The sequence below is a fragment of the Brassica rapa genome, chromosome A09, assembly GCF_000309985.2.
Source record: "Brassica rapa cultivar Chiifu-401-42 chromosome A09, CAAS_Brap_v3.01, whole genome shotgun sequence".
Lineage (NCBI taxonomy): Eukaryota > Viridiplantae > Streptophyta > Magnoliopsida > Brassicales > Brassicaceae > Brassica > Brassica rapa.
Window position 1 is genome coordinate 34911323 of NC_024803.2, and position 26980 is coordinate 34938302.

At 33.8% G+C, this 26980-nt stretch overlaps 2 protein-coding genes, 1 long non-coding RNA gene, 6 other non-coding genes and 1 pseudogene across 14 annotated transcripts; 7 read left to right on the forward strand and 3 right to left on the reverse strand.

The window, feature by feature from the left end:
- Positions 1–4331: 4331 nt before the first annotated feature.
- On the forward strand, positions 4332–4425 carry LOC117128761. Its single transcript, XR_004452151.1, has one exon. It is a non-coding gene; the product is annotated as a small nucleolar RNA snoR69Y (small nucleolar RNA).
- A 92-nt stretch (positions 4426–4517) lies between these two features.
- LOC117128763 lies at positions 4518–4616 on the forward strand. The gene has a single exon (XR_004452153.1). It is a non-coding gene; the product is annotated as a small nucleolar RNA snoR69Y (small nucleolar RNA).
- A 191-nt stretch (positions 4617–4807) lies between these two features.
- Positions 4808–4884, forward strand: LOC117128771. Its single transcript, XR_004452161.1, has one exon. It is a non-coding gene; the product is annotated as a small nucleolar RNA snoR53Y (small nucleolar RNA).
- Positions 4885–6421: 1537 nt separating this feature from the next.
- On the reverse strand, positions 6422–22691 carry LOC103841399 (FBD-associated F-box protein At4g10400). Of its 4 annotated transcripts, none has more exons than XM_033281255.1 (5): positions 22617–22691; positions 14943–15815; positions 14729–14869; positions 14383–14648; positions 12955–13666 (listed from the first exon to the last, which is right to left on the reverse strand). In XM_033281255.1, exons 2-5 carry the CDS (start codon positions 15771–15773, stop codon positions 13639–13641), a joined length of 1266 nt encoding a protein of 421 aa, XP_033137146.1. In that variant the 5' UTR covers positions 15774–15815; positions 22617–22691; the 3' UTR covers positions 12955–13638. The 4 variants fall into 4 exon arrangements, with proteins under 4 accessions (XP_033137148.1, XP_033137147.1, XP_033137146.1 ...); XM_009117936.3 differs by lacking the exon at positions 22617–22691 and adding an exon at positions 15975–16368 and having other exon boundaries at positions 12957–13666; XM_033281257.1 differs by lacking the exons at positions 12955–13666; positions 14383–14648; positions 14729–14869; positions 22617–22691 and adding exons at positions 6422–6846; positions 6926–7066; positions 15975–18839.
- On the forward strand, positions 8775–8869 carry LOC117128762. The gene has a single exon (XR_004452152.1). It is a non-coding gene; the product is annotated as a small nucleolar RNA snoR69Y (small nucleolar RNA).
- LOC117128764 lies at positions 8959–9058 on the forward strand. The gene has a single exon (XR_004452154.1). It is a non-coding gene; the product is annotated as a small nucleolar RNA snoR69Y (small nucleolar RNA).
- Positions 9265–9338, forward strand: LOC117128772. The gene has a single exon (XR_004452162.1). It is a non-coding gene; the product is annotated as a small nucleolar RNA snoR53Y (small nucleolar RNA).
- LOC103841398 lies at positions 10376–12884 on the reverse strand (annotated as a pseudogene).
- Positions 20858–22753, reverse strand: LOC103841402 (FBD-associated F-box protein At4g10400). Of its 3 annotated transcripts, XM_018655097.2 has the most exons (4): positions 22617–22753; positions 21608–22494; positions 21394–21534; positions 20858–21311 (listed from the first exon to the last, which is right to left on the reverse strand). In XM_018655097.2, the coding sequence occupies exons 2-4, from the start codon at positions 22442–22444 to the stop codon at positions 21042–21044; spliced, it is 1248 nt and encodes a 415-aa protein (XP_018510613.1). In that variant the 5' UTR covers positions 22445–22494; positions 22617–22753; the 3' UTR covers positions 20858–21041. The 3 variants fall into 3 exon arrangements, with proteins under 3 accessions (XP_018510613.1, XP_033137150.1, XP_033137149.1); XM_033281259.1 differs by lacking the exon at positions 22617–22753 and having other exon boundaries at positions 20858–21295; positions 21608–22499; XM_033281258.1 differs by lacking the exon at positions 22617–22753 and having other exon boundaries at positions 21608–22499.
- Positions 22627–25512, forward strand: LOC103841401. The gene is made up of 6 exons (XR_627809.3): positions 22627–22684; positions 22762–23327; positions 23470–23793; positions 23925–24490; positions 24690–24808; positions 24928–25512. It is a non-coding gene; the product is annotated as an uncharacterized LOC103841401 (long non-coding RNA).
- The last annotated feature ends 1468 nt before the right edge of the window (positions 25513–26980 follow it).

Genomic DNA, 26980 nt, shown 5'->3' on the forward strand with positions numbered 1-26980 from the left:
CACTTATAGAATAACCCTAAAAATTACATAATATTTACAGTCAAATGCCATTAAAAATTAAATTAGTTTTACATTAAAAATGATTGTCATTTCCACTTATTCATTGTTTTCCTAAAATAACTCAAAGGAACCACAAAAAAAGAAAACATATTATTAATAAACTCAAACAAACTACATATTTTAAAATAAAGGAACAAACATAAATAATTTCCCAGCAATATCGACATCCTAACATTGTTTATTATATAAATCCCATCCTTAGCTTACGTAACCTGCACGAACATCAAATTATATAAGTTTTATAAGTAATTAAACTAAGAAAAATTAACAATGATACTTACACGAGTTTGAACAATTTCAGTTCACTTAATTTATGGTGGTGTCTGTAGCATATTTGTAACCACCTTATTATATTGAAATATTCCACTGACTTTCATATGTCCAAACAATTAATAATCATTATATATCTTATTAAAATCTAATATTTTTGAATTGAAAAGCTGTTTCCCTAACAATCTTCGGAAAAAAAATTAGAATTATTTGCAGAATTTACTAATTTGTTTCTAAATAAGATTTTCCCCCTCAGTTTTGGAACAAGGAATATATATATATAAAATTTGATCCATAACTACTAAATAATAAACACAATATTCGAATTTCAACAACATATTTTGCATACTAATGCAACCAAGTGATGCCTTGCGAGGGTGGTTAAGATATTTCCTCAATTTTAGCGTTTTGTATTGCGGTAAAAAAATTGACCCACACACTTGCGGAACAAGCACAAGATCTTATCATTTCCTATTTCAAATCGTAACCATTAAGATTTTACCATAATTTCAAAAACAAGAAACAAAATCAACAAAATATTCTTTTCATTTATTTCGCCTAATATGACTTGCAAAATAAGCAAAGACTAGATCATGACCCGCCCGACCGGGCGGGTGTTTATTTTTTGTTTCAAATTTTTTTTGTTTATATTCATGATTTATTTGTAATAGTTAGTCTGTATTACATTGAGTAGTAACTGTATCCGTGTTAGTAATCATATTTTATGAACGATATTTAATATCAAATAGAGAAAGTGTAAAATAAAAATGAAGATAATGATGCATTAAAATAAGAAATATAAAAAAACAATTTTGCCAGTTTAAAATATAATGAAATAAATAATTATGAGTTAGTATAATATATATGAAAAGGAAAATTAAGGTATAATTTTTTATTGAGATATATTTATTCAAAGGCTATGGAAATATAACATATTAAAATTTTGATTAAGAGTAGTCTAAGAATAAATAAATTTATGAACAATCATAGTTACAATTTAATTAAAGGCTTATGTTTGTGTTAAATAGATAACTATTTGTGTGATTTTAATTTAAAAAGCCCAACCCTTTCGAAAGCTCATCGAAATTAGTTAGAGATAAGAAACTCCTATCATCACGGTAGTCAGATCCAGTAAAAACTTTTTCACTGGTAATACTGATCTTATAGTAAAGTCCTGTTGGTCGATATTTTCCACCTGCTTTGAAAACCTTAAAATTCTCAACAACACGCCACTCTCCAATTGGAAGGTTATGTTGAGTACAAAACATGTGAGCTTTATTGCAGGATGCGTGAATTTTACCACCCTGAAATTCACGAAATAGTATTAGAAAGAAATAGTATTGACAGATGGGAAATTTTGTGTATGAATGACTTACTGCTTCATCAGCTAAGACCATTTCAAATGTTTCTTCGGCATAGCTGGGGGGGGGGGGTTTGTTTCCACGAGTGTATCAGTTTCACTCGCACACGCCATGCCGACTTCCAAGGTTTGACATTGGAAAGCAAAGAGAAACTTTTGTTTAATGACATGATTGTTTGTTAACAATGAAATGTTGTGGTGAATATTGGTCTGAGGGAAACTATATATAATGGAGATATGGAACCCTAGGAATTCTAAATCTACACAACGCCCACTTTGCCCACTTTGCCCACTTTGCAAGTAAACCGAATATGCTGTGCATAAAAATATTTTTGTTACCAAGAATATAGCTAATCGTTTGATAGAAATCAATTATCTTTGTTATGTTAAATATATTCTTGTTACCAATAATCGATAACTTTTAATTATTTAATGTTAAAAATAAATGTTGATTGATGCGCAAGGTTAGGGGAGGAATGATTTTGGTAACTAATTATATGCAATATATTTTTTTGGTAACATGAATATAGTATTTATATATTTTTGGTTAAATCAGAATCGCTCTCCATTTTTTTCGATTTAATATATTTTTTCCGCAATTGAAGCTATTAAGTTTCTGAAAGCGATTTTCTATGTATTGATAATGATTAAATAGTTTAAAATTTTGAATATATGGGGATCAAATATTGTTGGTAAGTAGGATCCTGTGTGCACTCGGATTTAATCAATTCTGTTTTCAAAATTTGAACTTGTTGTAGAGACTTTCGCATGTAAAGCAAGGAAGAACTGATTTGGAAAAATAATTTATACCATATAATATTAACGTAAATACCAAAACAAATTACACAATATATTATTAACGTACATATAAATATTGCTGTTATAGTTTACAGTACCAGTAACATGATGTCAATGCTAATTAGTGTTTTGGAGGAATGTTAGATACTATATAATTATATGATATGAAAGAAGAATTGAATTGATGATTTACTTTGAAGTCATCCGATTTATAACATAACATTCCATCATGGTGAAGACTTTAAGTCATTGTTTCCGTTTTTGTAGTGTATAGTATAACATTAAATAATCGAAAAAAGACAAGCTAATTTTAAGGAAAGAGTAATAATAGTTTCAGTGGCATTCGAAAGTAATTAACATTGAAAATTCAGGGTTAGTTTAATTGTGTACTCCTGTTTTAATAGATTAGATATTTATTCTCAACTAGGGTATTGTCCCTCTACTATATATTCTACCCGAGTACAAACTCATTCTACACATTCTTTTACGACTTACCTCACAAAAAAATCATGTCTGTTAACAAAATATTTCATTTGATCAACGATCTTAAACCCTTTAAGGATGTGTGGCGTGTTCAAGTGAAACTGATTCACTCATGGATGCAAAACCCACCTTACGCTGATGAAACATTAGAAATGGTTTTAGCTGATCAAACTGTTAGTTCTACTCTTTGTATTTTTTTGAATTTTAGTAAAGTAGATCAGGATGATTAAGTGATGATCTAAGATAAATAACAAGTAAAACATTAGAAATGCTACAGTGTGATCAAATTATGTTACAGCAATATTTGTATTATGTGATGTATTTTTTTCATCATTTGTATAAAAATTTGATACATTATATAAGGTGTAAAAAAATTTAATTGCATTAAGTAAACAGAAAAAAACACCCGCCCGGTCGGGCGGGTCTAGCTCTAGTTTGTGTTATTACTGAAGAGACCGGGTTGCCTGAGAAGGAAGATGAAGGGGTTAACTAACCAAGCTTTGGTGGGCTTGTCACTGGATCTTATTATGGGCCGAGCTTTCATGTATCCTTACTGGGCCTGACAATTTAGTATGAAAAACCCTAAGTTGTTTAGCGTCTCCCAGCTTTTGACTTCATCACTTCTCGTGACCATTAAAACATTCCTGTTACTTGTCAATCAAATTCGTCCGTCTGGCTCTTTCGTTTAAGTGTATATTTACAGTGTTTGATTGGTTTTCTTGAATTTTTGATTCGTTTGTTTGTGTGATTAGAAATGGTTTTAGCTGATCAAACTGTTAGTTCTACTCTTTGTATTTTTTTGAATTTTAGTAAAGTAGATCAGGATGATTAAGTGATGATCTAAGATAAATAACAAGTAAAACATTAGAAATGCTACAGTGTGATCAAATTATGTTACAGCAATATTTGTATTATGTGATGTATTTTTTTCATCATTTGTATAAAAATTTGATACATTATATAAGGTGTAAAAAAATTTAATTGCATTAAGTAAACAGAAAAAAACACCCGCCCGGTCGGGCGGGTCTAGCTCTAGTTTGTGTTATTACTGAAGAGACCGGGTTGCCTGAGAAGGAAGATGAAGGGGTTAACTAACCAAGCTTTGGTGGGCTTGTCACTGGATCTTATTATGGGCCGAGCTTTCATGTATCCTTACTGGGCCTGACAATTTAGTATGAAAAACCCTAAGTTGTTTTTATAAATCAGCGTCTCCCAGCTTTTGACTTCATCACTTCTCGTGACCATTAAAACATTCCTGTTACTTGTCAATCAAATTCGTTCGTCTGGCTCTTTCGTTTAAGTGTATATTTACAGTGTTTGATTGGTTTTCTTGAATTTTTGATTCGTTTGTTTGTGTGATTAAGGTGGTGATGATAATATATAATCCCAGCTCTATGAGGCCTTTTGTGGTCTAGGAGTACAACTATGTTCAATACATGTATCTGAACCTTTTATTATCTGTTGTTCGTATTGATTATGAAATCTTCTCAATTTTTGGTGTGTTTAATTGTGTTTTTTTGCAAATTTGTTTGGGTTTGATTAGGGTTTAAGTGGCTATGATGATAACATTATTATCCCAGCTCATTATGAGGCCTTTTGTGGCCAAGGAAAATAACTGTTTTCTTAACATTTTCTGAGCTCTTAAACCCTCGAATTATATTTTCTAAATTGATTTGGTGGTTCCCTGTGATGATTTAAAAAGCTAATGTATATCTGATACAGTTTTTATATGATTTGTAACTTATTTCTGAGGGAAGGTATATGTTTCTTTTTATTAGTGGTGGAGTTTTAACTCTTATTTTGCTTAGTAATAGTGTAAATTCAAGAGAGTTTATAATTCCCTATGATGGCTTAACAACCATGCTAATGCTGATTTCTTGTGACCGAAACAACGTTAAATGACTGAGGGAATAATTTTAAGCCTTGTTTGTCTGATTAAAAAAATTTAATTATTTAATTCTTATCTGAATTAGTAACATGCTTTGATCTTGAGTATCTTCCTTGCTAAGCTGCAATTGTCATCTCTACTCGACTCCCCTGATATTCTTACGATCTCTGTCGGGCTTCCTCTTGTTTCAGGAGTTTGAGAAACTTCTCTGTTTGTGCAAAAAACAGAGACATGTAAGAGTTAATACGTATGTACTTGACATCCCAACACAAAGCTTCTTCAAATATATTGGCTTTTGCATTTGCTATACATCACATACATGGATTGATGCAGATGAATAGATACGTTTGAAAATGTCTGATACTTGGAAGTACTGGAATAAAAAATAATAATCTCGTGGTCACCAATTTCCGCATAAATTTGCAAGTTCACCAGCTACCATTCTTAGAGTCTGTGGATCATCTGTTTTGGTCACCAACTTTGCTAGCAGTTGAGCACCTTCTTTATTAATTATTAGATCATGACTCTTCTCTACGGTCAATATATCATATATCTGAAAGAAACCATATTATTGAAATTTGGCATGAAGAACCGTCTAAAGCAACTTACAGATTCTCATTAGCAAACAAGCACTGTTAATAAATGACACAAACACTGAACAAAGCAAAGCTTCCACACACCCTTCCTCCACAATCTTCACCTGATTAGATTCCAACATGACTCATGGTATACAAAGTTGAAATTAGTATTATTAAAAACGAAGAATCCACTTGTAACTGTAGAGAGAAAACTAACTTTGAGGCTCACATAGACTTTTGGAAGATCTTCCTTCATACGCTTGTCCTTTGAAATATAAATGGACTTAGCAAGACCATGAAGTACAAATACATGTGAAGAAGGTGAAACAAGCTTCATTCTAAATTCACCTCATCACCAATTTCATTTTCCCTTAGATTCTCTTTTAATTTGGAAAATTCATTACTTATTTGCTTTCTATGTGTTTCGTATAAAACTTTTGATTTTGCTTTGTGATTATAAAAATTTGGTGAGGCATGGGTATGCTTCCGTTTTTGCTCGTACTCTACAATTTTTTGAAAAAAAAATGAATGGACAAATATTATTATACTTTATTTCCACATGTATATGGTTAACATTTTCAATATTGAAAACAATACGATAGATTGTATTGAACATATATATATGTAGATATATACAGAATATTAGTAATAAATTTCGATCAATTTATTTTCAATCTTTAACTTGTCATTAATATATTAAGGACGAGCCAAAAGACTGTATTACTGTCCTAACTTTATTACTCCCTTTTGTATAACAACAATCGAGTTTTTTTTGTTGTAAAAGAAAGTGAAATGTTTTGGCTCAATGGAGCTATTGTGACAACTCCAACCACAACTCACATGGATACACGACCGAACCTGTTTCTTCCAACATGGATACACACTACGACCGATCATGTTTCCTATTTCTCCAACATCAGCGCATCATTTACAAGGCTTATCCGGTCTATATAACTTGGCTCCAAACAACATAACCTTATTTTCCCCACAAAACTATTAAATCAACTTACCTCCAAACAACACAATCCGATGATGATATATAACATATAGAAAAGATAGTTTGGATACAAAGTTTTCAGAGTTGAAGACTTAACCATACAAGAATAGAAGACACAGGACCAATTTTAATCTTCAGATGCGCATTCGAACATGGGTTGGCATGCAGCTGAAGCTCTAGAAGAAAGTGCCAACTCCTGTAACATATCAAATTTTGGAACAGCCGATTCATATGACTTGATAGTTGCAGTCTTTAGGTGAAGAGCATGCTTCAAAATGTAAACCACAATATCTCTCTCTTGTGGTTCTCCTATGTAATCCCCCGACCAGCTGAGAGTTTGTAGACTCGACAACAAACATTCAGGAACAGTACTTGGTTCATTCCAGTCATCCATGCCTTGAGGCTCATGATCCTGATGTCAAACACAAAAATTAGACTGACACTTGGTTGTGCATCAGAGACCCTATACAAAGTTAAACCAATAAACTTACCTCCATTGAGAAAAGGTTTAATTCTTGCAATATCGTAGAAGATTTGAGCAGCCTGAAAAGTTGATTGGAGGAATGGTCTTTGCATATACATACCTTCAGATGCTCAAGCTGGTTGAAGACAAAACCTTCATCAAACATAGCCTGTGAACACAATACTAAAAATTAGTGACAAATGATTACATAAATAAAACGATAAATGTAAAATAAATTACCCATGAACATATTGAAAGACGCTTGACAGAAGTGATTGATCCAATAAGACTCTTGATATCAGGGAATGCAATATCTAAATGTGCCTCGATCAGGTTAGGCATATGCTCAATCAAACAGTAGTGACTCTTCTGATTATCATCCACAAGTTTGAAATACTTTAAAGCAGGAGTGTCCATCACAAACCCATATATATCATTACTCCAGGGTATAACGAGTGACAAACTCTGCAAAGATGGAACAACAACCGTCAACTTTCGAGTTGTGTCTTCCTCATCTAAATCCACCACTAGATCTTCCAGAACTGGGCAACTAGATAGAAGCTGTTGAAGAGTTTCTTCATTGAAGTATCTCACTTTTTGAAGCTTCATAGTTTTGAGAGAGGGAAGAGAAACCATCCGAGGAACATCCAAGAGGATCTCCCCATCAAGTTTCAAGATCACGAGAGATATGCATGTGTACAAGTTACTCGGCAATATGTTTGGCTTAGCCGAATAAGACTCATATACTATCTCCAGCTCACGTACGGAGTGATAAACTGCGTTTACAACACACATCTTGATATTCTCCGGTTTAAAGACTGAATTATCCAATTCAAGACGGAAGCTTTCTATAGCAGGAGCTCTATGTAACGGCAGATTTCGATCAAGAAAACACTGTAGCCTCTTGGATTCGGGCTCTGAACAATCTTTATGACCGTATTCAAGTCTAGGCAACCACATCCAAAGATACTCCCACCGTTTCGACAAAATGCTTGTGGACACAGCAACTTTTGTCGGAACAAACAGTAATATCTTAACAAGCAGTTCATCCGACAACCCACTGATTCTGTCCATCTCTGAGAAAGAACCAAACCCGTTCTAATTGTCTACAGAAGCTAGACATAAAACAGAAGAACACATATTTAAAGACTAACCAAAGCTAATTAGTTAAAAGCGAAACAAAAGACAAAAGAGAGGAACATGACAAAACCTTAGAGAGTTAAGGTGATGAATGTTCCCCCGAAGAATCGGAATCAGAAGATAAACCGGAAATGACCAGAAGACTGCGAAAGCATTTGTGTTAGTACTGATGAGGGACCGTGTTGCCTGAGAAGGAAGATGAAGGGGTTTTAACTTATCAGAAGATATCTACGACCATCGGAACTACCAAGCTTTGGTGGGCTTGTCACTGGGCCTTAGTATGGGCCAAGCTTTCATGTATCCTTACTGGGCCTGACAAGGTGGTATGAAAACCCTAGTTGTTTTTATAAATCAGCGTCTCCTTTTCGGCTTCGACCGGTGACCTTTTCGGAAACAAGAAGAATGAATAGAAAAAACGTATAAGAATTAAAAGGAATGCTTGTTCCTTATCAAATTTAACAAGAAATATTTTTGTTCAATATTTCTCTACAAAAAAAAGAATAGAGAGGAACAAGAAGGAAAAACTATTCCTTGTGAATGGTGATTTTTTTTGGGAATGATAAAGAATTTAGTGTTCCCTATCGTTCCTTGGTCACCATTCAAAGCCTTAGTGTCCATTAAAGATTCCTGTTTCTTATCAAATCAAATTCGTCTGTCTGGCTCTTTCGTTTAAGTTTATATTTACAGTGTTGATGGGTTTTCTTGAATTTGATTCTTTTGTTTCGAATTTGTGTGATTACGGGTGGTGATGATAAGATATAATCCCAGCTCTATGAGGCCTTTTGTGGTCTAGGAGTACAACTATGTTCAATACATGTATCTGAACCTTTTATTATCTTTTGTTCGTATTGATTATGAAATCTTCTCAATTTTTGGTGTGTTTAATTGTGTTTTGCAAATTGGTTTGGGTTTGATTAGGGTTTAAGTGGCTATGATGATATCATTTTTATCCCAGCTCATTATGAGGCCTTTTGTGGCCAAGGAAAATAACTGTTTTCTTAAACATTTTCTGAGCCCTTCAACCCTCGAATTATATGATTTTCTCATATATATGTTCTAAATTGATTTGGTGGTTCCCTGTGATGATTTAAAAAGCTAATGTATATCTGATACAGTTTTTATATGATTTGTAACTTAGTTCTGAGGGAACATATATGTTTTTTTATTAGTGGTGGAGTTTTAACTCTTATTTTGTTTAGTAATAGTGTAAATTCAAGAGAGTTTATAATTCCCTATGATGGCTTAACCATGCTAATACTGATTTCTTGTGAACGAAACAACGTTAAATGACTGAGAGAATAATAATTGGGAGAATTTGTGAAATAACCAAGAAAAAAACCAAAATTAGATTTTTAGAGAGAGGGATGAGAGAGATAGGAAGGGAAAGGAAGAGAGAGAAAAAGATTTTGGTTACTTAGTTAATTTAAGTTTTTTGTTTGGTTATGGGATGCAATTTCCCATAATTTTAAGCCTTGTTTGTCTGATTAAAAAATTTAATTATTGTCTGAATTAGTAACATGCTTTGATCTGAGTATCTTCCTTGCTAAGCTGCCATTGTCATCTCTACTCGCCTCCACTGATATTATTACGATCTCTGTCACGCTTCTCTTCTTTCAGGAGCTTGAGAAACTTCTCTTTTTGTGCTAAAAACAGAGAGACATGTAAGAGTTAATACGTATGTACTTAGCATCCCAACACAAAGCTTCTTTAAATAGATTGGCTTTTGCATATGCTATATATTACAGACATGGATTGATGCAGATGAGTAGATATATTCTAAGATGTCTGCTACTTGGAAGTACTGGAACAAATTTCCGCATAAATTGGGCAGTGCATCAGCTACCATCTTTGCTAGCAGTTGAGCACCTCCTTTATTCATTATTAGATCTCGACTCTTCTCTGATTAATACATCATATATCGGAAAGAAACCATTTATTGAAACTTGGCATCAAGAACCGTCTAATGCAACTTACAGATTCAACATTTAAGCAAACAAGTACTGTAAATAAATGACACAATCAAATGAGACCACTTTTAAGTCTAAAAATCTATAACAATATCATAAAATTACTTGAACCACCAATAGAAGTTCTTACCGTGCATTGCCAAATTAGTGATTACACCAGAAGCCACTCTAAGAATTCTTGAGTTTTGAGATGACTGAACAAAGCATAAGCAAAGAAAGTGAAGTGTTTTGGCTCAATGGAGCTATTGCGACAACTCCAACCACAACTCACGTGGATACACACACTACGACATATCATGTTTCCTATTTCTCCAACATCAGCGCATCATTTACAAGGTCTATAACTTAGCTCAAAACAACATCACCTTAACTTTAACCACAAAACTATTAAATCTAATCATTTAACTTAGCTCCAAACATCATAATCCGATGATCATATAGAAAAGATAGTTTGGATAAAAAGTTTTCAGAGTCGAAGACTTAACCATACGAGAACAAACACATACAAGAATAGAAGAACAGGAGTACAAGTCCAATTTTAATCTTCAGATGCGCATTCGAATATGAGTTGGCATGATGCTGAAGCTCTAGAAGAAAGTGACAACTCCTTTAACATGTCAAATTTTGGAACAGCCGATTCATATGACTTGATTCTTGCAGTCTTTAAGTGAAGAGCATGCTTCAAAATGTAAACCACAATATCTCTCTCTTGTGGTTCTCCTGTGTATGTCGACCAGCTGAGAGTTTGTAGACTCGACAACAAACATTCAGGAACAGTACTTGGTTCATTCCAGTCATCCATGCCTTGAGGCTCATGATCCTGATGTCAAACACAAAAATTAGACTGACACTTGGTTGTGCATCAGAGACCCTAGACAAAGTTAAACCAACAAACTTACCTCCATTGAGAAAAGGTTTAATTCTTGCAAGATCGAAGAGGATTTGAGCAGCCGGAAAAGTTGATTGGAGGAATGGTCGTTGCATATACATACCTTCAGATGCTCAAGCCGGTTGAAGACAAAACCTTCATCAAACTTAGCCAGCGAACAGAATACTAAAAATTAGTGACAAATGATTACATAAATAAAACGATAAATGTAAAATAAATTACCCGTGAACATATTGTAAGACGCTTGACAGAAGTGATTGAGCCAATAAGACTCTTGATGTGAGTGAGTGAAACATCTAAATGTGCCTCGATCAGGTTAGGCATATGTTCAATCAAACAGTAGTGACTCTTATCATTATCATCCACAAGTTTGAAATACTTTAAATTAGGAGTGTCTATCACAAACCCTTGTATATCATGACCATAGGGTATACAGTAACAAACTCAGCAAAGATGGAACAACAACTGTAACCTTTTGCATAGTGTCACCATAATCACGTAAATGCAGCATTAGATCTTCAAGAACTGGGCAATTATATAGAAGCCGTTGAAGAGTTTCATCCTTCGAGTATGTCACACTTTGAAGTTGCAGAGTTTTGAGAGAGGGAAGAGAGACCATTCGAGGAACATCCAAGATGATATCCCCATCCAATTTCAAGACCGATAGCGATTTGCAAGTAAACAAGTTACTCGGCAATACGATTGGCTTAGACGGAGGATAAGACTCATGTAATATATCCAGCTCACGTAGGCAGTGGGAAAGAGCTATTACAACCCACATTTTGACATTCTCCGGTGAAAGATATGAACCATATAACTCAAGACGGAAGCTTTCGATAACAGGAGCTCTGTGTAACGGCAGGTTTCTGTCAAGAAAAAGCAGTAGCCTCTTGCCTTCAGGCTCTGGACAACCCCTGAAATCGTACTTGAGTTTGGGCAACCACATCCAAAGACACTCCCACCGTTTCGACAAGATGCTTGTGGATACAGCAACTTTTGTCGGGACCAACAGTAAAATCTTAACAAGCAATTCATCAGACAACCCACTGATTCTGTCCATATCTGAGAAGGACACAAACCCTATAATGTACCACCGTTGTAACTGTCGACACAAAATAACCAAAACTAATTAGTAACAACTTGAAAGTAACGATAGACCTAGAACTCCACGAGAGGTTGAAGGTTAAGCGAATAATAGACCAGAATGTGATAATAGAGAAGAGAGTGTGTTACCTTAAGCAACTGATATCCAAGTGATGATGGAGGATGGAGTGAGAGAGAGAAGAGATGATTGTTTTCTGATTTTAACTTTACCAAATGGCTTTCGCCTTGTGTCGAGAAATATAATTGAGCCAGCTGGTTAACTGAAGTAATTTATTTAACCAAAGAACTAAACCAGAGCATTATAGAACTAAGCCAGGGCATTAACCCATTTTATGCCACTTTGTTTGTTCTAAAACGACGCGGATGTGATTCCCGTTGACTCAGGTGGAGAGGAACGTGGGAATTTTTGCCTAAATCAAGAGAAAACCCAGAATAAGAAAAGAAAAGGAAAAAACGCCATTTAAATCCCAAACTTACAAAAAGAAGCCAAATAAATCTCGAACTCTGATGGCAAACATGCTACATAAAGTCTCTTTCTTTCATGCTGGAGAAATGAGCTAAGCTAATCTGATGATTAGAGTTCATAGCATGTATCTCTCGATAAGAATGGTGTTGCTACGAGCATTGCTATCAGCGTTACGCGGGTTCATCGCTGCTTATCTTATCTGGCGACTTGGGTCCCCACTGGCTAGTAATTCACTATCACAGAGGCTGTCAATGGAGTCTCCATGACTGGCTGACGCAGCTTTCTCGCTGGCTGACGAGCCTCTAGCATGTTTCCTTTGTTCATGCTTTGTTTGGGCACCTACTGTTGTTCTTTATTTTCTGCTTTTTTCTTCTTTTTATTTTGGTAACATGTTCCTTCCAATCCTCTGTTTATGAGGTGTGTGTTGTTAGGGAGGCAGTTTGTTCTTTCTAAACTTTACATTATGAAATATAACCAGTGTTAAAAAAAAAATCTCCAACTCTTAACTGATCCATTTAAATCATGAACTTTTTATAATAAGCCATTTAAACTTTGAACTTTAGTTGACCAGACAAATTTAAACCCATAGGAAGTCAACAGTTAAATTGTTTAATTTCCGTTAAGTATTATAGTTTATTTAGTAGACACTTTGCCATTTTAAAGCCTTCAATCAAATCATAAGAACCTTAAAGCCCTATAAAATTAAAACTTCAAATCAGTATTCTTCTTCTAGTCGTAACTGGAGAAGATGGAATCCTGCGAGATCCCGTGGAGACATCATGAAACGACATCCAGTTGAAAATGTTGGAGGAGATTACAAGAGATTGTGAATCATATAGGAATGATTGCAAAGCAATAGATGATCCTGGTGATGAATTTGAGAACAAGATTGGAAAAAATGGCATAGGAGTCAAAGAAGAAACTTGTCGAGATATGGTAGAGGCATTTGGAGAGTTTGCTAGAAACTGATAATGTGTTTTGCGTTTTTAGCTTCTTAGTGACTCAGATTGAACTTCATGTTTCAATCTCTTTGTTCATTTGTTGATATTGCAAATTTTGGATTAGCAGAAGAGAGTCTAGCTAGATCTCCTCTTGGCCAAACTTTCACTACGGCCTGATCACGCTTCTCCTTAAGTCTAGAACCAAGAAGGTGCTGCTACCCAGCTGCGTCAGAGTTAGCCTTGACGGGTTTTTTCTACTTCTCTGCAACAGTAATATTTTAACAAGCAGTTCATCAGACAACTCACTGATTCTGTCCATCTCTTTACAAATAAAAACAAACCCAATGTACCCCTTGTTACTGTCGAACAGAATCTAGACACAAAACAGAAGAACACATTTTAAAGACTAACCAAGCTAATTAGTAACCAAAGAGACAAAGAGAAAGGTGACAAAACCTTAGGGAACTGAAATCCAACAGATGGATGATGATGGAAGAGATCGAGTGAGAGCCCGTGAGTGTGTGTGAGAGAGAAGAGGATAAAGACGAAGAGAGAAATTGTTTTCTGATTTAACTTTTTCCCAAATGGCTTTCGCCTTTTGTGTCGAGAAATATAATTGAACCAGCTGGTAACAAGTAACAACTGAAGTAACTAAACCAAACAACTAAACGAGGGCCGTGGGAATTTTGTCTAAATCAACAGAAAACGCAGAAGAAGAATAAGCAAAACAAGGAGACAACAACGATGGTAAATAGATGATAGAGAGAAGATAAAGTTCAATGTTTTCTGATTACTTTCCCAAAAGGGAATCCACACGATACATAGAACTTAGCTCCAAACAACAACATAATTCGTTTTTTTACAGTGGATAACATATAAAAAAAGATTAGTTTGGGAAAACAAGTTTTCAGAGTTGAAGACAAACCATACGAGTTCAAGCACAAACAAAAAGACCAAGTTTAAAGATCAAATACTCACTCGAACATGAGTTGGCATGCAGCTGAAGCTCTAGGCGAAAGTTCCAACTCCTTTAACATCTCAGATTTTGTAACTTCCAATTCAGATGACTTGATTGTTGCAGTCTTTAAGTGAAGAGCATGTTTCAGAATGTAAACCGCAATATCTCTCTCTTGTGGTTCTCCTGTGTACTCCGCCGACCAGTTGAGAGTTTGTAAAGACGACAGGATACATTCAGGAACGGTAGTTGGTTGATTCCAGTCGTCCATACCTTGAGACACGTGACCCTGATAACAAACACAAAAATTAGACTGATAATAGGTTGTGAATCATATCCTAAAAAAAGAGAGTCAACAAACAAACTTACATGCATTAAGGAAATGTCCAGTCTCTTCAAGTTAGAAGAAGCTTTGAGCAGCCGGAAAAGTTGATTCGAGGAATGCTCCATGCATAAACATACCTCCAGATGTTCAAGCTGGTTGAAGACAAAACCTTCATCAAGCATAGCCTGCGCACAATATTCCAAAATTACTGAAAACTGATTTACATATAAATAAGTTGATAAATGGAAAATGATTTACCTTTGAACATATTGAAAGACGCTTGACAGATGTGATTGACTCAATTAGATTCTTGATATCAGGACAATCAACATCTAAATATGCCTCGATCAGGTTAGGCATATTCTCGATCAGACAGTAGTGTTCATTATAGTCCATAAGTTTGAAATACTTCAAAGCAGGAGTTGTTAGCACAAACCCATCTATAATATGATTATTATAGAGTATAGAGAGTGACAAACTCTGCAAAGACGGAACAACAACTCCCAGATATCTCGGGGTATCATCCTCACATAAATCCAACACAAGATCTTCAAGAAGTGGGCATTTTGATAGAAGCAGTGGAAGAGTTTTGTCACTGGAGTATCTCACACTTTGAAGATTCATAGTTTTCAGCGAGGGAAGAGACGCCATTGTAGGAACATCCAAGAGGATATCTCCATCAAGTTTCAAGACCACGAGAGATTTGCAGGCATACAAGTTACTCGGCAACACGAATGGCTTAGCCGGATCAGACTCATATAGCATCTCCAGCTCACGTAGGCAGTGGGAAACAGCTATTCCAATCCACATGTTGATATTCTCCGGTTTAAATCGTGAACAGCATAAGTCAAGAGAGAAGCTTTCGATAACCGGAGCTCTATGTAAAGGCAAATTTCTGTCTAGAAAACACCTTAGCTTCTCGCATTCAGACTCTGAACAGTCGCGAGGACCGTAATCAAGTTTAGGCAACCACATCCAAAGATACTCCCACCGTTTGGACAAGATGCTTGTGGATACAGCAACTTTTGTCGGAACCAACAGTAATATCTTAACAAGCAGTTCATCAGGCAACCCACTGATTATGTCCATATCTGAGAAGGACACAAACCCTATAATGTACCACCGTTGTTACTGTCGACACAAAATAACCAAAACTAATAAGTAACAAGCAAAACCAAAGGAGACAAAAGAGAATCTGGATAGTTAGGTGACGATGTAACAACTTGAAAAGAACGATAGATAAACCCCGAATAACAGACCAGAATGTGATAATAGAGAAGAGAGTGTCACCTTAGGCAACTGATATCCAAGTGATGGATGGCGATGATGGAAGATGGAGTGAGATCCCGTGAGAGAGAGAGAGGAGAGGATAAAAGATGAATTGCTTTCTGATTTAACTTTTACCAAATGGCATTCGCCTTCGTGTCAGGAAAGATCATTGAACCAAGCTGGTAACTGAAGTAACTAAACCCAAAGAACTAACCAGACCATTAAACCAAGTATTTTGTCAATCGACGAAAACTGGGTAATGAAAAGAAACGTATGCGTTTTTACTGAAAAAAATACATAGAACATCTCCTTATAGAGAATTCACTTTAATGAGGTCTGCTGACGTGTTTCTCAGATGTGAAGTTTCAAAAAAATTATTATAACTTGATTGATCGATTGTTTTTAATTTTTATTTATTTAAATTAGATCTAAAAATTTAAGGTAAATCTAAAAATATTTAATATCACTTGCCATATAATCTAAATAATATTACAAATAACAATTTATGGCAACTAAATCTTGAAATTATAGAAAGATTAATAATGTTATATTTATTACTTTTAATATTTATAAACTATAAAATATAATGAATAAATTTTTATATAAGATAATTATAATAGTTTTATACTCTACTTGGTGAATTGTATTCAAATATAATTATATAACTAGGTGGACCGCCCGCACGCATGTACGGGCATTAACATTAATATTAAATTGATAATTACATATTTACAACTATATAATACTTATGTTACATGTATGTGGTTAATATGAAAGATTCGATGTTACATATTGATATTTATACTATGTTCATATGAACAAAGAATACATTAGAACATTTAGATTAAAAATTTCAGTGTTTCGTATAAAAAATATGAGTTATGGAAAATACAAAGTACCTTAAGTCCATAAAGTAGAGAAATCAGACCTTAAGACCAAGGCTTCGAGTTCTGTCTAGATTAAGGTAAAACCCACACATCATATAAGATCATATTTTCCATGTCTTGAGCGCCAGATCATCATAAAGAGTGCTCTCGATTTTCTTAGCACCAACATCTTTCCAGTCTATTGAAAGCACTGTCTCAATAGATTCCACCTGTTGATTGTGCAAAACTGCAAAAAGAGTCAATCAAAATGCCAAAAACATTGTAATCTCCACAAGAAAAGAAAGACTAAATAGGAATATAGATAGATAGATACTCATAAATGATTTGCTCTAGCACTCCTCATATCCTCATCAGAATTCAATATCTCATGGAAGAACTTGTTCAAAGCAGCGTCTCCTTCAAGCTTATCATCCTTCTATTCTTCTTCATTTCAGCTTCAAACTTGTCATAGTCCTTTACTTTCTTGGAAGAAGGATAAGCCGGTCTCATTGAAACCTCTGCACCATTACACAAACAGATAATATAAATTTTAAAATGTCAAGAGTCTGTGATTCAAACTTTTCATCAGGTGAAACTAAATAATAAGAAAATAGAAAGTAGAAAACATGTTTAAGAAATTCGGGTCTGGCAAAACTGATAGTTATTTGCCATGTTCAAGAGAGACCCATGTGATTATCTCTGCTTTTAAAAGACTTTTCTTAATTTTGGTTGATATTACTTCATATATGCACTTCACTACTGTTATCTGAATACACACCGCAAGGAAAAAAAAAGGTCAATACAATGTGTACAACTCAGAACATGGCATTGTTTGAGTTTAAAAGGACTGCTTGTACTATCTAATAAAACGTATCATTTATATATGATAGAGCGTATCATTTAGATACATAACTCTTTGAACTGCGTATAGGTTAAGCATGATTATTCTGTTAGTTCAAAAAGTTAGAGTTCAAAAGATTTAAAATGACTGCTTGATACTATCTAATAAAATGTATCTTTTAGATGCCAATTATCCAATTACATCTATAAACCATTTACCTTTCCCAACAATCTCGGTTTGAGGTGATACGTTTTCTCTCTTGGAACATCAGTCACAATACTCAGATGCAAAATCACTAACATAATTGACACAATTTACATAGAAGTATTTATCATGGAGGTGTGTTCTGAGAATGCATTATGCTTCAAACGATCACATTTAACACTAATCTTAAAACATCAGAAAAATATTATTAAGAAAAAACAAATATTTCACGCATAACCCCAATAAAAAAATCAGCCATGAAATATAAAAGAGAGATTTGAATTACCTGAGATTTATTATCATTAGTTTAATTGTAACATCAGAGATGATTTACGGTTTTCTTCTCTAAAACTTGAGTCAGAAAAGAGGTAATTTTAACAAAAATATTTAAAGATGTAAACAATCCCCAAATGATAACAAATTATATAATTGATAGGACAAAATCAATGAGTTTCAAAGTTTTTAAAAAGCTTTGAGATTACCTTTCGCTCTCAGACGTACCTAAAGAGGATCACACACAATAAATAAATTGCACTTGATTAGCATACACATCTTATATTATATTCTTGCTAAGTGATTTGACTTTATAAAAAAAAATTACCTTTTTGGAAAGGGATGATCAGTTTCTAGATAAACAAAGTCGTCTCTTTTTGTTAGTTGAATCACTACTGATGCAAAAATATAGATAGAGATACAACATGGAGAGGAAGAGAACAAAAATAAACGGAGAAGAAGAATCCCCCATAAAATTACCAATAATAGTATTCCGTCTATGAGTTACTTATTGATTATCATACACCTGCGCAAGATCACAAAAGTAGAATTTAAATATGAGCGATCAAAAACATATGAAAACTTAAAAGATAGATGCGTGAAACTAATGGGGGTGGTGTGATATTTATATAGCAAATTAGTTTAAGTTTCTAAATGACCTAGATTTCAAGAGAAGCTATGAGATAGAATATCCTCTAATAAATTTTAATTCAGCTATGAGATAGAATTCAAATCTTGCTTCTAATTAATATTTAAAATTATTCTGGTTATAATATATACATAAGTTTGTTTTGGTAATTCTAACTGTATTTAATGAATTAAACTCTAACAGATCATAATTACCATTACTACCAGTAAATCTTTAGTTTAGGGGTTTGTACACTAAGTAAACATAGTTGAAGAATTTTACCATTAAAAGTAAAAAAAATTCAAAATATTGTAATAGGAGGATAAATTTTTAAAATACATTTTATAAATTAATGTATAAGCTTCTATAAATGACTTAGAACCTCTTATAATAATTTTAAACATCTGATAAGCCAATATAAATAATTTTATAACTGTATTTATAATTTTATAAATAATTTATAAAGTATGCATTAAATTATTAGACATTAATAGTTATCATGATACTTTATATACAAATATAATTCTTTCTATATGAATATAAAATCATTATATCAATTCAAATAAACATTTTTGTTTATTATTTTATGTAATTTATAATTATTTAAAAAATTGATCGTATTATTACTCTTTCATAGTTTCAACAATTATTTACCATAAATAATTATTTCTAATATTATGTAGATTATTTGGAAAGTGGTAATTGAATTATCATTTCCTGTTAGATATAATTATTATAAATAAAATTAAAAATCATTGGCCAATCAAATTATAACAATTTGAAGAGCTCATTTATGATCAACACGTAATAAAAAAGTCATTTATATGACTTCTCAATCAATATATAGTAGGATTAATATTTTTATAAAAAATTTATAACATTATATAAATAATTTTAAAATTCTGATAAATTTATTTTGTAAACAACGATAAATAATTTGAAAATCATATTAATAGACATGTTTGGATTTTGTAATATTCAAAATAGTTATTATATAATTATATTCGAATATAATTCATTAAGTAGAGTATAAAACTATTATAATTATCTTATATAAAAATTTGTTCATTATATTTTATAGTTTATAAATATTAAAAGTAATAAATAAAACATTATTAATCTTTCTATAATTTCGAGAATTAGTTGCCATAAATTGTTATTTGTAATATTCTTTAGATTATATGGCAAGTGATGTTAAATGTTTTTAAACTTACCTTAAATTTTTAGATCTAATTTAAATAAATAAAAATTAAAAACAATCGACCAATCAAATTATAACAATTTTTTGAAACTTCAACTATGAGCGACACGTCATCAGAAATCAATAAAGTGACTTTTCATTTAATATATAGGGAGATAACTATTTTAAATATTACAAAATCCAAACATGTTTATTAATATAATTTTTAAATTATTTATCGTTTTTAGGCACCACATCCAAAGGCACTCCCACCGTTTCGACAAGATGCTTGTGGACACAGCGACTTTAGTCGGAACCAACAGTAATATCTTAAGAAGCAGTTCATCAGACAAACCACTGATTATGTCCATCTCTGAGAAGGAAACAAACCCTATAATGTACCATCTTTGTTAACTGTGAGACAGACAGAATCTTATTATTTTATCGATTTGTGTCATATTTTGCCCATGTTCAAATTGGAACCGACGAAATTTATTAATTTATAGAAATTATTAATTTATATAGATTATATTGTACTTGTAAAGAGCAAGAGAGTGATATAGTATAAATAGATGAGTGCTTGTAACAGAATCTTTATGCATCTTGTGGTGATGTATCTGGGAGAGATAGGGGCCCCTAGGTTCTGGATATTGTAATCGTGTTCTTGATCAATAAACGCTTGTGTTCTTATCACTTTATTACTCCCTTTTGTATAACAACAATCGAATTATTTGCGTTCAAGGGAAGTATCCTGCTCAATGGAGCTATTGCGTCTTGAGATGGCGACAACTCTAACCACAACTAACATGGATACACACACTAACATGACCATATTCACATACGATCATGTTTCCTATTTCTCTAAGATCAGCTCATCATTTACAATGCTTATCCGGTCTAAAACCATACACATTAAACTATTAAATCTGATCATATAATTTAGCACCAGACAACAACATAATTCGTTTCTACAGTGGACATCATATAGAAAAGATAGTTTGGATAACAAGTTTTCACAAGGAAGACAAATCATACAAGAGCACAAGCAAATACAAGAAAATTGAAGAACAAGACTAAATTTAGTGATCAAAAATACTCAATCAAACATGAGTCGGCATGCTGCTGAGGCTCTAGAAGAAAGTGACAACTCCTTTAACATCTCAAATTTTGGAACAGCCGATTCATATGACTTGATAGTTGCAGTCTTTAGGTGAAGAGCATGCTTCAAAATGTAAACCACAATATCTCTCTCTTGTGGTTCTCCTATGTACTCCCCCGACCAGCTGAGAGTTTGTAGACTCGACAACAAACATTCAGGAACAGTACTTGGCTGGTTCCATTCATCCATACCTATAGGCTTATGATGCTGATGTCAAACACAAAGATTAGACTGAGACCAGATTGTGAATCATACTCTCGAAAGAGAGTTAACAAACAAACAAACTTACATTGACGACGGAAATGTCTAGTCTCTTTAACTTGGGAGAAGCTTTGAGCAGCCGGACAAGTTGATTGGAGAAAATCATTGGGCATGTACATACCTCTAAGTGTTCAAGTTGGTTGAAGACAAAACCTTCAGCAAGCAAAGTCTGCACACAGAATACTAAAGTTACCGACAAAATGATTTACATAAAATGAGTTGATAAACGGAAAGTGATTTACCTTTGAACATAGTGTAAGACGCTTGACAGAAGTGGCTGATCCAATAAGACTCTTGATATCAGGGAATTCAACATCTAAATGCGCCTCGATCAGGTTAGGCATGTTCTCAATCGAACAGTAGTGATAATTTCTAATATTACCACTAAGTTTGAAATACTTTAAAGCAGGAGTTTCTATCATAAACCCATCTATATGAGGATTATCCGGTATACGGAGTGTCAATCTCTGCAAAGATGGAACAAGAGCAGTAAACTTTGTCGTAGTAGTATCACGCTCATGTAAATCCACCATTAGATCTTCAAGAATAGGGCAATTAGATAGAAGCCGTTGAAGAGTTTCGTCCTTAAAGTATTTCACCTTAAGAAGTCTCAGAGTTTTGAGAGAGGGAAGAGAGACCAATCGAGTAACATCCAAGAGGATCCGGCCACCGAGTTTCAAGATCACGAGCGATTTGCAGGTAAACAAGTTACTGGGCAAAATGTTTAGCCTATTCGGATATGACACATAGACTATCTCCAGCTCACGTAGGGAGTGAGAAAGAGCTAATACAAGCCACATTTTGATATTCTCCGGTTTAAGACGTGTATTAAACAATTCAAGACGGAAGCTTTCGATAACAGGAGCTCTATGTAATGGCAGGTTTCTGTCAAGGAAACACTGTAGCTTCTCCCATTCAGACTCTGAACAATACATATGACCGTACTTAAGTTTGGGCAACCACATCCAAAGACACTCCCACCGTTTGGACAAGATGCTTGTGGACACAGCAACTTTTGTCGGAACAAATAGTAGTATCTTAACAAGCAGTTCATCAGACAATCCACTGATTCTGTCCATCTCTTTACAAACACACAAACCCAATCTACAGTTCTCAACGTCGGCAGAATCTAGACACAAAGACTAAACAAAACTAATTTAGTAACAAGCGAAACAAAAGAGGAAATGTGACAAAACCTTAGAGAATATGGATAGCAAAGGTATGCAACAACTCTGACAGATAAACCCCGACCTAGAACTCCACGAGAGATTGAAGGTTAGGCGAATAACAGAGACCAGAAGGTGGTAGTAGAGAAGAGAGTATAACTGACATCCAAGTGATGATCGATGATGATTGAAGAGATCGAGTGAGAGCCCGTTGAGTGAGAAAGAGAAAGAGAAGAAGGGGATGAAAGATGAAATTGTTTTGTGATTTTAACTTTTCCCAAATGGCTTTCGCCTCGTGTCAAGCAAGGTGAAGATAATTGAACCAGCTGGTAACTGAAGTAACTAAACCAAAGAACTAAACCAGACCATTAACCCATTTATGCCCCTTCTTTTTTTTTTTTTTTAAATCATACAGTACTATTTATTTTGGTTTGCTTTGGTTTGTATCTTTTTAGTTTTGATTTACTCGATTTTATACAAAAAACCTAACTACAGTTATACTTTTTAATATTTTGTACATTTTAGTTTATATGATTACGAATCAAATCAACACAATAATACAGCAAGGTTCTCTCCAGCACTTGACACATCAGTTGTTTAGAGTCATATGAAAATGACATGTCATTAAATGAAAAAACTTGAAAAACCAATAGAAACATTTTATTTCTCCACATCCTTCATCCAAGACTCCAAATCATTCTATATCTTTTCTTCTTCAACGACGACGATTCCAAAAGACGAAACATCTTCTTCGAAAACTCCAAGGCTTCGACGGCGAATTCAGAGACCATCACAGGTAAGACCCCACCCCGATTTGTAGCTGTAGCCCGAGCCCAGATTCTACGTCTTTCTCTTCGTCATGTTCATATATAGTTTGGTAATATTGTTCCGATAAGTTTTGGTCTTTGTTGTGGAGATTAACTTGTGATTACTTACAGAAACCATCTGCATCTCAAGGTGCTCCACTCGGAGGAATGAGGCTATCAAAGCAGATTACCCTCTTGGATCTATTGCTACTGGTTATTGCAGAAGTGGAAGCATCGGGGGAGAGTTTAGATACTTACGCATTGAGAATCGATTGAGAAGTTTGTAGGAATTAGTTTTTCCCTGTAACTATATAAACACTTGGAAGGGGATGTTTGGTTCTACAGTGGATACCAGCCGGAAACAGCACTGCCTCAGGGAAGCATCTTCTTACTCTGACTCTCTTCGTGTGGCCTTACGAAGGTGGAAGGGTCTTCTTGTGCGGGATATTTCAACAGGTGAGGTGACTGAGCTAGAACTAAGATGGTTACTTATCGGTAGATAAAATTAAGGTTGCTTGTGGTTTATTGGATACGTTTATGCGCTTTGTATAGCATAGACTGATTTTCTAAAATGGTAATGCAAACAGGTGGACAGAACATGTGCCAGTGTCACCACTTGAGACCTTCCCTACTGTTTTTCAAGTCTGGAACTTGACTTCGGAATATTTTCACACGAAAGTGAGAAGTATCTTGAATTTTCTGTGAAATTGTGTTCTAATATCACTTATGCAGCTCTTAGCTTCAGATTTTGAAGCTCATGTGCTTATTCCGTAGGAGGAGATGCTGGTTGCTTTGTTTTGCTTCTTTTCCTTAAATTCTCACCTTGAGAATTGGGGATTTGCTTGTAACGATTCACCAATTCAACCACCGGCATCTCAGACCATTCAATTTATGCAGGACAATCTTTTGGAACAGGTGGAATTCAAAGGTTAGATAAAGCCTAGCTTTACATCTCTGGTGGTTTGAGCCGAAACCTCCTTATGGCTAGCTCAATTTCTTAAGTTTTATTACTTTCTTTGTCTTTTACATACGAACTGCGTATTGGAAGTTTTTGCTTGTAGTAATCCTCCAGTTCAACGAGCACAACCTTCTTCGGATTTTCAAAATTCTCCACCTTTTGAGGGCAACCTTACCAACCATGTGGGGTAAAAAGGTTAGACATTCTTAACAGTATTGCTTGATCTTCTTCTCTGTTTTTTCAGTTTTATGTGCCTGAGGATGATGTTATAGTAGTTGCTTATTTAATTTACTTTTCCTTGTACTCTCTGGTTTTGTTCTTCTTTAAGATGCTAGCATAAATTATTATGGTTATTATTTCTAGCCTAAATTACTTGGCTTTTCAAAATCCGCAGCTTCCCCGAGACAACGCTTATCGGCCTGGTGGAACTCAGAGTCAGAAGTTAGAAAGATTTAGTTTTACGTCTTTCTTTTCTTTTGCCCCTCATATGTGTGTACATGATTTTTGGGAAAGGTTTGTTCCTAAGCAGCTTGTTATGGGATTAACCAAGTTATATATTTCTTTCGTTTTGATTTTGGTAAAAGTTATGCTTGCAACTTCTGGATGTAATACTTTAATGCTATGTTTTTCAGGAGACCAAGACTTGTCAATGGAGCACCATGGGGTTCATAAGATTTTCCACGTCCAGGCTCCACTGTGAGACCTTGCCAATTTTATGGCAGCAGTGTTAATCACAGAGTTTAAACGCTTTCAGTTCTCTGCAATAGTATATATTGCAGTAGTAAGAAAAGAGTAGGGTTTGGCGGAGTGATATCGGTTTCTATGCCCATCTTGAAGCCTAATATATAAGGGCTTACTGTGACAGTGGCTTTGAAACTCCAACGAAATCACTGTCACTGGATTTGGCTTATAGGCTTTAGCAACAAGCTGTTGAATTGTTCTTAGGAAATTCCCTGGATTTCACCTCCTTCGTTTTTCCTTGCTGGCCTACTTAAATCCGTAGTTTGGAATAAAGTTGCCCGGTTTGGATTCATTTTTATTACTGGAAGAATCTTTCCAAAAGGTGTGAAGAACCTATTCATATCGATGCTTGGATCCCTGCTGATGAAATCATTCTACTCAGTAGAGCTTCTGGAGGTTGTAAGACAGAGTGAGAATCTGATGCTTTTTTGCCATTAAGCACATGCTGAAAAGGGAATGGACCGTAGCAAAAAAAAGGAATGGTACAATAGTTTTTTTGGCTAAAAAACCGGAGAGAAGATACTCGAACCGACTGAGATGGTGAAAAATAAAAGTTGCAGTAGAAGATTGGTCAAAGCAAAAACAAAAGTTATGTTTGGTAATTGAAGAATAATAAGGATAGAGATCTCTACCGAATGAAAATCAATGAAAAGAATTCTACCATAGCAGAAAATAAAACAAATTTTGCTCTAGAATAATACATAAATTATTCTTTTATAAATTAACATATATTAAAGAATACTAAGTATGTCATAGTTATAACTATATAATTAATTAAATAAATTTAAAATAAAAAATTATATTTTAAAAAGTGTAAATAATAAATGATACAATATATATATATTATATTTGAGTGTAGGATTTACTGATCATGGTTTAAGGTACAATATTTAGGGGTGAGATTGTAGTTAGAATTTCTGATTTATATTTAGTCTTTTTATTTAATGTTATATTTTGAGATTTGTTTCTGCTAATTTCGTTAGACGTTTATAAAAAATCTATTTATGGAATTTGTCCAATATTATTTTAAAATTATTATCTTATTATGAGACATTCTATATTTTAATATGGTGATAATATGTTTGTTGCTATTAAATGATAATTTAGGTGAAACGTAGTTCGACTTTCTACAAATATGTCTATGTGTGTCCTTTTCATTGTTTTTGAGTTATTTTCTTTGTTAAACCCATGATATTTTGCTTAAGTAATATTTTATGACGAATTCTAAATAAAACTACAAGGATTCCAAAATTTATAATAAAATGTCAAATCTCATGATTACATAATCTAATTATATTTTTGCAATAACAACATTATTTTGTAATTGTGAGGTGGTCAAAATTTACAAAACATCCTATAAATCTAAAACTATCATAAATGTTACCTCTCAAACTTTAAACATACAAAAAAATTCAACTCTAAAACAAAGATGGGAGTCATGGGACAATTTTCAATTGTTAGTAAACTTATGCCAAGAAGAGTAGTAAAATCAGTAAGACAAACTATAACACGCGTATACATTAACATGCAAAATTTAATTATTCAACCGAAGAAAATAAGAAATCGTTAATTGTATCACAAACATAATCTTGTGGGTATTGATACATTTTTATAATTCTTGTCCGCAGCGTAGCGCGGGTATTTTCCTAGTTTACTTTAAAGATGTTTTCGGTATTCTACCTTTTAAACTAAGCATTATTTTATTTGCCTGAGAAGGAAACGACGTATATAACTCTGCGGAGTAATGAATCTACAAGAAGATGTAGTGATTAAATTATCAAAAGTTAATTGAGCATAGGGGAAATACTGTACATAGCTTCTTGCATGCTAATTATAAGTTGATTTTTGGATTGAAAAAAAAAATGAGAGCGAGAGGAAAAATAAAAAAGTCACTATTTTTCCATTTTCAGAAGGAAGACATAGCTTCTTGCATGCTAATTATAT

Excerpts from the sequence above, each read along its gene's own strand:
- LOC103841402 (XM_018655097.2), bottom strand. The coding sequence starts at position 22,444 with ATGGACAGAATCAGTGGATTGTCTGATGAACTGCTTGTTAAGATACTA. Across the intron at positions 21,535-21,607 it reads GTCTTACACTATGTTCAAAG|ACTTTGCTTGCTGAAGGTTT; the intron begins GTAAATCACTTT and ends TTCTGTGTGCAG. Across the intron at positions 21,312-21,393 it reads TAGACATTTCCGTCGTCAAT|CATCATAAGCCTATAGGTAT; the intron begins GTAAGTTTGTTT and ends GTTTGACATCAG.
- LOC103841399 (XM_033281255.1), bottom strand. The coding sequence starts at position 15,773 with ATGGACATAATCAGTGGGTTGCCTGATGAACTGCTTGTTAAGATATTA. Across the intron at positions 14,649-14,728 it reads TGGACATTTCCTTAATGCAT|GGTCACGTGTCTCAAGGTAT; the intron begins GTAAGTTTGTTT and ends GTTTGTTATCAG. Across the intron at positions 13,667-14,382 it reads GCATGCCAACTCATGTTCGA|AGAAGTAGAAAAAACCCGTC; the intron begins GTGAGTATTTGA and ends TTACTGTTGCAG.